This window comes from Quercus robur, chromosome 11 (genome assembly GCF_932294415.1).
Source record: "Quercus robur chromosome 11, dhQueRobu3.1, whole genome shotgun sequence".
NCBI classification, from domain to species: Eukaryota; Viridiplantae; Streptophyta; class Magnoliopsida; order Fagales; family Fagaceae; genus Quercus; species Quercus robur.
In genome coordinates, this window is record NC_065544.1 from 19,088,127 (window position 1) to 19,099,907 (window position 11,781).

The window sequence follows — 11,781 nt, forward strand, 5'->3', positions numbered from 1 at the left end:
TATTCTAGATGGTATGGTAATTAATATCTGATCATCTTGAAACTTAACAAATATGGAAGTTATATGAAAAAAAAAAATGTAATACAATTAGGAGTTTACAGGAATTGTTAAAATAAACATCCAATAAAATATTATTCCTATAAAATATTATTGAGTGATGTAATATTTCCAAAAGTTACACTAATTGTAATTTAAACCTGAGAGAGAGAGAGAGAGAGAGAGAGAGAGAGAGAGAGAGAGAGAGAGAGAGAGAGAGAGAGAGAGAGACAGAGAGAGAGACAGAGAGAGAGACAGAGAGAGAGACAGAGAGAGAGACAGAGAGAGAGACAGAGAGAGAGACGGAGAGAGAGAGAGAGAGAGAGAGAGAGAGAGAGAGAATTAATCAAGTTGATATCTTCCTTTCAAACAACCGATTATTATTCATTTCCATTTACAAACTTTTATTTTCTCCAAAGGCTAGGCCACACATAAGAGGGTAGCTCTTCCTCTATCCAAAGAACCACAACCAAAAGGTTGAAGGTGGAATAAAGCCATCTGGTGCTTAGTAAAGTCTTAAGAGACATCACTAGTTAGATTAGCTCAATTGACACCCTTCACTTCCTTTTAGAAAACTCTTGGACCATGACATATGACACATTAAAAAACTGAACACAAGCATGCGCATGCAAGGAAGGTAAACAAAAAAGTGGAGGAAGCCAAAGGAAAACAAGTTTACAATCAACAAGAGGACAAAAGTCAAAAACCCAGAAATCACATTTGTAGTCCATTGGAGCCAATTAATTTGGTCAGCCCAAAGGTGATTGCCATTGCCATCCAGCCTCCAACAAGAACCCTAATGCTAGACTTCACCTTTGGAGTCTTCCCTAACATTGCTCCTACAATTCCAAAAACAACCAGGGCCAAGCTAGCCACTAAAACTAGGACACCCAGTCTTACTTTATGTGGCTTTATAAATGCAGCTGCCAATAATGGCATTACTGCCCCTACTGAAAATGCAAGGGCTGATGCAAAAGCCGCTAGAAAAGGATTTGGAAGGTTCTCCTTCTCACCCTCTTCTTCATTCTCTCCACCAACTTTCATTGAGTTCTCTCTCTTTATTTGTGCCACTTCTATGTCCCTCTGGGTGTACACAGACACAAACTCCCCAATTGCCATACTGCAAGCCCCTGCAAATAAACCTGCAAAACCAGCAAGGAGCATGGGTTTAATGTCTTCTTTAACGGACCCAACACCCATCATTAACGATGCAACAGAAACAAGCCCATCATTGGCTCCCAATACAGCAGCTCGAAGCCACTGTGCCCTTTGAAAGTAGTTAACATTGTCACCTTCTTCAATCTTCTGGCAATGTTTTGAGTCCATAATTTCGTTTGCATGAATAGGAATTTCTACGCTGTTATTTGAGAGTTGGTTGGGAGTTGCAGCAGCCATGATGAGGAGAATAAGGCAAATTGGCAATTATGATCAGAAATGAAGAATATGAGGAAAGGGTGTTGATTACTTGTGGTGAACACAGGCCTCTTGTGGTTGGTATTTATAGATGGAAACTCTAATTGGAGTTAGTTTAAAATGGACAATGCATGGGATGAGAGTGTGGAAGACACACACGCCCCAGAACGTTTAACAAAAAAAAATATTAAAATATCTTTTGGTGCATGGTTGATTGAGATAGTGATTGAGACTTTCATTTCAAAAGCAAAACTGATCATGCAGGTTTCTTATACAATTGAGCACTACTAAACCACTATAGACATGGAAAGCTGAATAGACAAGCACCTTTGGGAGAAAAAAACATATGATGGGAAAATACCATTTGAAGTATTATTAAATAATTGAAGCATGTGTGCACTCCACACGTAAGGAAATTGTATCTTAAGCTTTCAGATCTTGGGAAGATACATCAATAGTTAATTTGGAAGGATATTAATTGTGCATATATATAATATATTCCATCCGAATGCAACAATTAAATAATTTGACATTTTCTTATCTTCCTATTGCCGTCAAACTAATTGTTTAACAACAACTGGGTTTTGAGGAACAACCATCATGGCTGGCTTTGCTATCGGTTACCTAGAAAGAAAACAAAAATATAATGAAGGATTTGTCGTTTCTGATTTTTGAGTCCACTGAAGAGAAGAGAGAAGGGAAGCTTTGAGCTTTGTTTTTTCGTTGGGTCAGTTTTTTGTCCTTTTCAGCTGCACAGCCTGCACTACTCTCTATTGAATACACTACTCCTCAAATAATTTAGCTTGAAACTGATAAGTATTTAAAATGTAGTCATTTCTTCCTAAACGCAAAAACGAATTTACAAGCCAAAATGGGCTACAAGCTAATTAAAATCACTTGAAGTCATCATAAAGGATGATTCATAGAAGCAATCTGCAATATTTCAGATTATGATACTTGACCAATAAAAATAAAGCTTATTTGATAGTACCAATTAATATGCTATATATGGATGTTTATTTATTTTTTATGCTACCACTGTCCTTGGTTAGCCAACGAAGTTATGCGTTGTGTTGTGTTGTCTGGAACAAAGCAAAAAAATGAAAAATACATTGAAACTAGCCTAATTCAAATATATAATTCCTTTGGTCGAATGTGTATTCAGTTTGAAAGACTCGAATGAATTTCTCAAAATTGTCCCAAGTTAAGCCACACATAGTCCTGAAATTTTGTATGCACGTACGTTTTGTCGTTTTCACGAAGTGACCATCCAGTACAAGTTAATTTAGGATGAAGCAGAACTTGATACCCTTTTGTTGGGGTCTTCTTCGTGTTTGGCCACATGATAGTTGTACAACAAGTCAAAGTCGATTAATGATTATGGTTGTGCTTGGGTCAACTAGTAAAGTGTCTTGTTGTCAAATAAGAGATTGAGTGTTCAATCTCCACCTACATCAAAAACTAATTGATATCTTGATTTAATAATAAAGATAAATTATTAGAAACAGACGCTATAAGTTAAAACTTTCTAAAAGAAAAAACATTTTAACCTTAGTAATTATATTTGGACAGGACAAGGTCAAATAAAAAATTTAAAATATATATATTGAAAAAATAGACATATTCCTAAAGTAAACTTCCCATAGTAGAAAGAAACTTAAATTATTTTTTTATGAATGAAAAAATGTAAGTTCATGGAAGCAAATCACATCCTATCAGGCAGGATATATCAATATATCACGAGATTCCCTATTGGCTTGCAACTCTGGCGTTAATGAGCCTCACACTACTCAAACCCAAGAACTAAATTGAAATTAGAATCATGAATATATCCCTACAGTGGTGATCAAGTTGTCATTGGCACTTGGCACTCATGAATTAAGATCATACGATTTACAAACCGAAGAAAATTGAAGCACAAGGCTAATAATAAGTGATGATATTTGAGTGGATTTCAGTTAGTTTAATTGGTAAAATTTTTAATAGTTGAATAAGAGATTTGAATTTAATATCCGCCTATACAAAAACCGATTAGTATCTTGATCTGATGATAAAAAATTATTATTAGAAGCGGACACTAGTTGAAACCCTCCCAACAAAAAAAATGATGACACTTAGTAGCATAGCTTGGTGCTTTGATAGTTGATGGGACACGGCACCGGTAAATCTGCCAAGCAGTAGACTTTTGCAATCCATGTCGCAAGGTTTGTGCGTCATAAAAGAATATTTGCAAAATGGAGAAAATAATTTGGGTTGTGAAGCCCAATCTATGAAGTTTCAGTCCATAACTTTCGAGCCCTCATACGTGAAGTAATTCGGGCTCCATTATAGGCCCATTGTAAGTAGAGAAATTAGAGAAAAAAGCCTAATCCTTGTAGGCAAATATCCAAGGAATTATCTGGGTCTTTGGGCTTTGCATTAATTAAGCCCAACACCAAGTCTTGTGATATGGCTTTTAAATTATTATTATTATTATTTTTTAAAAATATATAGTTATTTCCAAATGGGAATTGCACCTTAGCTTCTAAGTTTTATTGAAATTCATTTCAGTTTCTAACTTTATGTTAGTTTAATTGAGTCATTTAGCCTATAAGGGTAATATAGACTATGGAATTTAGAACAAATATATATATATATATATATATATATAGGCACATATTTACATACAGGCACATGCATGCTAATGCGGGTGCGTGTGCAAACTGCAAACACACATGTATAGTATTTGCCTAGTCTAATTTGAATAAAGTCATTTACAAGAATACTAAATAGTATTTTAATGAAATATAAGAATAAAAAACTCACAAAAAAATTAATATTCATATTCATATGATGTGTTTAGTAACGATATTTACACATGAATAAGTCATATTTACAATCTTTTCAAAGTCAGATTTCCACCTAGGTTTCTCAAAAAAAAAAAAAAAAAATTCCACCTAGGATTTACATGAAATTATTTTTAGTTGTTAGATTGATCCCAAGTACAATTTTTGTGGCTTTTTTTTCATTTTTTTTAAATATAAAATTATAAAGTGTTCAATTTTAAAAGTTTTAGAACTATACTATAAATATTTATGCACTTTAAACTTTTGAGTTTTATGTTGAAATTAGAATTATGCACTTGAAACATTTATGCACGTGAAACTCTATTCAAGATGGAAATTCTGGCTTTTATGTTGAAATTCACAATTTTTTTTTCCCATTTTTGAGCTTTATGTTGATATTTGTATTAAATTCTATACTAGGTGGAAATTTTGAGTTTTATAATGAAATTCACAAGCTTTTTTCAATTTTGTTAATGTAAACTTAAAAGTGTTTAATTGTAAATATTTGGATAAAATACAGTTACATATCCTAAGGTTTTGGAGTAATATCATACACATCCAAAACTTCTCAGAAATGATCAAATTTGGTCCTTAAACATAAATGATGTGTAATGCCATTTGTGCACTCTCTCCCAAAGTGCAAAGCTACATTGTGATTTTTGAAAGAAGACTACAAAGTCAACAAGCTAGTGGAACATTGACACCACACCATTCTGTGTTTCATCAACACAACACCAGCAATTTTTTTAGATTTTTCATTATAAAAAAAAAAAATTATCAATAATTCTGTGTTTGGTAGCCAAGAAAATCAAAAGTAAAAGCCCATTAATCTTCTTCACTCCTAATTTAGTAGCCAAAAAAAATCAAAAGGACAAGCCATATAAGTCTCATCTACTCCTTAGACTCCTTTAGTTAGTGTTTGGTTGTTGAGAAAACCAAAAGAAAAAACATCATCTCCTTCACAAAGAAACTCAAGAAAACCTGAATGGCCTGACCACAATCACATCGGGCAAGGTCCAAAGTTGCACCACCATATTGCCATAAGCCACCAAACAAAACATCAAACTCTTGATACCTACATCAGCCAAACCTAAATCTAGTCACCCCATCAAAAAATGCTGACCTACCACTGTAAGATTTCCATCAACAAAATAGAGAGATAAGAGAAAAAGAGATGGGAGAAAGAAGATTCATGAAGGGTAAGATTTGGCCATGCAAAGGAAAAGAAAATAGAAAGAGAAAGAGAGAGAATCAGATGAGATTAGAGGAAAAAGAAAAGAAACAAGAAAGAGAGAGGTGTTGCTGATGATTAAAAAAAATTCAATGAATTATTTAAAGGGTCTAAAGAGTGCACAAACAAGGCCTAAATTGGTTGTTTTTAAGAAGTTTTGGATGAGCTTGGCATTACCCCCAAGCCTCATGGTAGGTTATTGTATTTTACCCTAAATATTTTAAAACTATACCATAAATATTTATCATCTATGTACTTGAAACAAGAATTGATAAAGGTTACAACAAATTTGTTCTCTAGATACAACCAAGTTTATTGGGTTTTACAAATAGCAATTTGTTGGAGAGAAGAAGTTAGTTACCAATTGAATATGAACCACTATATATACTCAAAGGTTAATTACCCTTCAACAAGTACCAATGGAGAGTTACATCAGTTCATATAAACATTCATAAGGTATTAAAACCTTTTCATATCTTCAAAAAAATTAAAAGAAAATTCCATGGAAAAATCCACTAGCTCCAATCTCTATTTCCTTTTATTTATAGTCTGTTTGGCAAAAATTATTTTTGTCAACTTATTTTACTATTCAGCTTATTTTTGCTACTATTTATGGGTCTCACTATACTTTTTGGTACTATTTATGAGTCCTACTGTACTATTTCGGCTAACTTTTACCTTTATCCACAGTATTTTCAGCAAAAAAAATTCAATTTCAGCAAAATAAGCAAATCCCAAACGGGCACTTATTGGTTTTCTTTCCTTAATTTTTCTTTTCTAGATGTTAGATATTTTAGAATCTATTAGGCCAAAATGTGTTTTAAATCCCAATTAATTTGTATTTGCAGGGCAAGTAACCTAATCTTGTTAGGATTGAAATAGGGTTCAACTACGTTTCTATAATTACTCTCTAATGTGTAGTTTTGCATAATGAAATCAATTTATTTTTCTCTCTTCTTTTACTAGATGTGTTCTCCTTCATTTCTCTCTTTTATGATTAATTTGAAGAATCGAACTGTTTCCTTTTTTTTCTCCATAAGATTTTTTTTTTTTTTTTTTTGAGCAATCTCTCCATAGGATTTAATAATCCCATAATCCCATGGTTGGGAGCCAAAAATATAAAAAGTGAATATATATATATCTTGAGGAAAAAAACATAATTATGTGTCTTCATTTCATTAATTTAAAAAAAAAATTAATATACTCTATAATTTTTAGGGTAACTTCATTATAGATTTCCTTAAATCTCATTCATCTATTTTGAAATAAATTGATTGGATTTTGTCACACCATCAATATTAAAATAAATGTTGACTATTACCATTTTTGTGTCTACTTAATTTTTTTTTTAGGAAGAAAAATAAAATAAAACAAAAGATGAATGGCTGATTAGGACCACTTGAAAAATGGAAAGAATAGGGAAAATAAAAGGAAAAATTAGGAGAATATGCATTCCACACGAATAGAAAGATATATAAGTGGCATATAGGTGCTCTCCAACTCAAATCCACCACCACAATTCCACAATGAAAGTGAATCCAAAAACTTTGCTTTATTTTTTTCCAAATCAACAAAGTAGTAGTATTAGAGTCAATTTGGGAATGTGCATTCCACACGAAAGCCACAAGGTCCTCCTTATAATAATGAACAAGAGAACTTTCTTTATCTTATCGACATATTTATGAACTCCCACTTGAGACTTTATCGGTTATGTGATGCTTTTCTCCTTCCTCTCTCTGAGCCAATTATTTTATTTGGTGTGTTGATTGAGCCAACCAAACAATTGGAAGTGAATCTTGTTCTAAGTTCCACTGGTTTTGGTTTTGATTGGTGGTTCCTTTTTACCTAATTTAATACACTTGTAGTCTTGTCCCAAAGGTGTTTCTTAAAGAAATAGTATATATTATTGGATTCAAATCAATGAAATGGAACTTAAATGGAAATTAATAAAATAGTGTCCTTCAATGGCATCACATTCCAGACATTCCAGTTAAAAATTATATTTTTTGAGTGAGAGAGCATCATTGGTTATATTAATGGTTTGGGATTGTGAATATCTCCTTTGTGAGTTTATTTGTTGATATTGAGAGTGTATTTTGGATGTAATGGGATTTGAGTTAATTTGTGTTTTTGAAAGGCTTTTCATGTGTTTGTATTGGTGATGAGATTTGTGACTTGTGATTGTTTTCTTTTTCTTTTATTTTTTGGTAGAGAGTGGGTTAGTTTGTTTGTTCTTGTTAAGAGTGGTTGTAATCTATATTATTAATAGTGAATTTGATTGGTATTAGCACATGGATGTGAGAAGTTAAACACATAGTTAGACCAATTATATTAAATATAAATATGATGTCTTGCAATGGCGGCTTTAGGAATTTTTTCCATGGTAGTTATTAAGAAATTTAAATTATACAATATCTAATAAATAAATAAAAAGAACTAGAATATATCAACATCAAACACACACACCAAAAAAAATATACACAAATACATGAAGTTTTACAATTTCCTTCTACTAACAAAATGAAAATGCAAAAAGGGACTAATGAGAAATAACGTGAGAACTGAAAATGTTAAAGATGAGAGTAATTAAGTAATAGAGAGTCTGAAATGATGATAAAGAAGAGGTATGAGTGTTGTAACACTGGAAAATAACAGAGTTGCTATCCGATCGGGAGGGAAGGGCTTGTGGAAATATAGGGCTACAAATGAACCAAGTTGTTCATAAACAACTTGGGCTTGGCTTGATAAAAAACTCGTTCATATTTGTTTATTTATAAACAAGCAAATTCTTCCTGGCTTGCTTGAGATAGCAGCTTCCCCTCCTAGCCTTGTAATTTCTTCCAAACCTGTTCCTTAATGTAATTAAAGCTTGCTTTCTTCCCCCTCTACACTAAAGATGGAAGACTCAATTATTTTTCATATTGCATAATCTAAGGTAACCCTAACACATCCTTAATTATAATTCTTGTATCTTCAAGAGTAGACTTACTAAAAAAGAGGGTTGTTTTATTTCTGTTCACTTTTTTACCTGAGGCAACCCTAACAAGATCTCCAGTACTTTGCCACATTCTTTAGTATTTGCCCTACAAAAAAGAAGATTTGTCATCTACAAATAACAGATGAGTTAGCTTTGGACCATTGTTTTAAAAACCGGACTAGACTGGCCAGTTCAACCGAGAACCGAGCACCAATTTGGTCTGGTAAAATCCCTCAAAATCGGTAAAAATCGGGCAAAAATTAAGTTGAACTAGGAACCTAGGCACAAACTAGTTCTTTGACCGAATCAGTTTTTAAAATCATACTTTGGACCTCTGTTGCACAAAGAAAAGCCGGAATGTCACCCACTTTATCAGCATGTTTGATTTGCCCATTTAGACCCTCAGTACATAACAAGAAAAGAAAAGGGGATAAATGATCTCTTTGCCTTATTCTTCTAGTTGGGTGTATCAATCCTTGTGGTCACCATTGATCAGAATTGAGTATGTGATAGACCTAACACATATCATGATCTGGCCAATCTATCGCTCATTGAAGTCTATTTTTCTCATAAGACCTTCTAAGAAAACCCACTTTACCCAGTCATAGGCCTTACTTATATCAAGTTTCAGTGCTATGAAACCCATATTACCAGAATTTTTAGTTTTCATATAATGTAAGGTCTCAAAAGCAATAATAATGTTATTAGATATAAGCCTATCCTTAGCAAAAACCAATTGATGTTCAGTGACAATTGTGGGAAAAACATTTTTCAATCTATTGGCAAGTACTTTTGAATTTTTTTTTTTGTAGAGAACATTACAAAGGATTATAGGGCAATACTCACGTACGTGCTCCGGGTTTTTTGTTTTGGGTATGAGAGTTATAAAAGGGTAGTTAACAGGATGAGGTAGAGGACCTGTATTCAGCCAAGAGAGCATAGAACTAGCAACATCACTATCAACTGTATTCTAGAAAAAGGCCGAAAATACAATATCCATACAATCTTAGTGGTCCGTTCCCAAGGTGCTATACAATACCTTCGAATTGTTTATTGCTATCTTTATCGGCCTAATACTTGGACTCCATAGCATAGAGTTTGGTTACAATCTATTCAAAGGATGGCAATGGGCTGGGTTTGGGTTGGGTATACCTAAACCCAACCTGAAAATTTTATCCATGAATATTCGGACCTCAAGACCTAATTACTGTCCATTCTTGATGCCTGTTTGAATTTTTTGCCCGTTAATACCAAACCTGACCCGAACCCCCTTTTAAAAAAAATAATAAATAATAATAATATGGATCGGATTAAAAACCTTAACTAATGGGACTCTTAAAAATTCTACAAAGCCAGTATAAGGACTTGGTTTAGGTTCAGTGTATCCAGTGCATTGGACCAAGTCAGATGGTGACACGTGTCTAAAAGTGGACACATGCCATGATCTTAATAAGTCCAGTACTACTGGACATTGGACCTAAACCTAACCCCCAGTATAAAATTGGGAAGGCTACCATGGTCCAGAAGTTACAAATCAATTTAGAAGAGAACTTAAGGAAAGAGAAAATTTTTTTTTTTTAAAACAACAAAGAAATAGAAAGGACTAAAAAAAAGAGCAGAAACCTGCCATAAGATGGAATTTCAAAGCATAATTAAGCTTACTGAAAACAATTTGCTCAATAGCTACAAAACTTATTGGCTTTTACTTTGTTTCTTCTATTATCATTTTGCCGTTTATGTTTGTATTCTGCGGCTAGTGTGATTGTTGTTGGTTCAGGACCTTCAGGTTTGTCAATATTTTTGTAATCAGATCTTCTCTGTGGTTGTGTTATTCTTCTATAGTTTCTTGATGGTCATAAATCTATGATAGAATGGTTACTGGAAAAGTAGTATTTCATTTTTTGTTGTGATCTTGCTAATGAGATGGAAGGTGGGCTAAAAACTAAAATATGATCGATTTATTGGTTCAAAAATTTTGTAACTATCATTTGAGGTGTGAGTTGGAAAATAGAACACCGAAATTGGAAATTACACCAAAATAAGAATGATTGGTTTGCTTCAGAAACATGCCACTTATTGGCTGTGGTGATGCTCTGTGCAATTGTATTGGGTTCTAAATTCTACTAGTTTTGTTCCAACTTACCGAAGCTTCCCTATAGAAAAGGCCAGAAAGGTTTTATTATTATTATTATTATTATTAAATTATAATAATAATACGGATTGAATTCAGAAAATACCCAAACATGACTCAATCAGGTTCCGGAGAATACCCAGCCCCATTCTCTTTGCCCATGAGAGATCAGGTTATACCCAGAACTATCGGGTCGGGTACCTGTTACCCCAGTGGGTTCTGGCTATCCCTACTTCTCCCAAGTGAACGTACCTGCATATTGTCAAGTTTTTCTCTAATAAAGCCAGTAAAGGAAAAAGAAGAGACCAGAGAAAATGGCCTGTACATTTGGGTTAAAATACTGGTAAATGAATAAAAGCACCTCTAGCGAATGGGTAAGTTTCGAGTCCCATACTGCCAAAAGAGGAGAAGAAAAAGAAAAGAAGGGAATCATATGGGCTTTCCGCTTTATTTCTGTTGTGTTATTGGGGCCAAAATGGCCCAATACCATGTTTTTTTGAAATTTTTAGCAACAGAGCACTGTTTCGGAAATAATTTGGGATTTACCACTTCTTGTGGTACTCGAGCTTGGTGAGCTCGAGTACCACATTTTTCCATTCAACCGTCGCCCTATATTCAAGGAGCCCTATAGTGGCGTTTTTAAGCCCTATAGTGACGTTTTCTGGCCCTATAGCGGCGTTTTCCTACAAAATTTTTATAAGTCCCCATACCAGGTTCAAGGGGCCCTATAGTGGCGTTTTTAAGCCTATAGTGACGTTTTCGGGCCCTATAGCGGCGTTTTCCTGCAAAATTTTTTATAAGTCCCCATACCAGACCAGGTTCAAGGGGTCCTATAGTGGCGTTTTAAGCCCTATAGTGACGTTTTCGGGCCCTATAGCGGCGTTTTCCTACAAATTTTTTTTATAATACCAGGTTCAAGGGGCCCTATAGTGACGTTTTAATCCCTATAGTGAGGTTTTCAGGCCCTATAGTGGCGTTTTCGGGCAACTTTTTTTTTTGAGAAGATGTTGACCAATGAAAAGATGGTACTCGAGCTCACCAAGCTCGAGTACCACAAAAAGTGGTAGATCCCAAATTATTTTCGAAACAGTGCTCTGTTGCTAAAAATTTCAAAAAAACGTGGTATTGGGCCATTTTGGCCGTGTTATTGGTGTACTGCTTTATTTCA

At 33.9% G+C, this 11,781-nt stretch overlaps 1 protein-coding gene across 1 annotated transcript; it reads right to left on the reverse strand.

Annotated features, from left to right (window-relative positions):
* Nucleotides 1-395: 395 nt before the first annotated feature.
* On the reverse strand, nt 396-1,513 carry LOC126707099 (vacuolar iron transporter homolog 4-like). Its single transcript, XM_050406701.1, has one exon. The coding sequence runs from the start codon at nt 1,429-1,431 to the stop codon at nt 751-753; it is 681 nt and encodes a 226-aa protein (XP_050262658.1). The 5' UTR covers nt 1,432-1,513; the 3' UTR covers nt 396-750.
* Between the last annotated feature and the right edge of the window lie 10,268 nt (nt 1,514-11,781).

Coding starts and splice junctions, on each gene's coding strand:
- LOC126707099 (XM_050406701.1), bottom strand. CDS start 1,431: ATGGCTGCTGCAACTCCCAACCAACTCTCAAATAACAGCGTAGAAATT.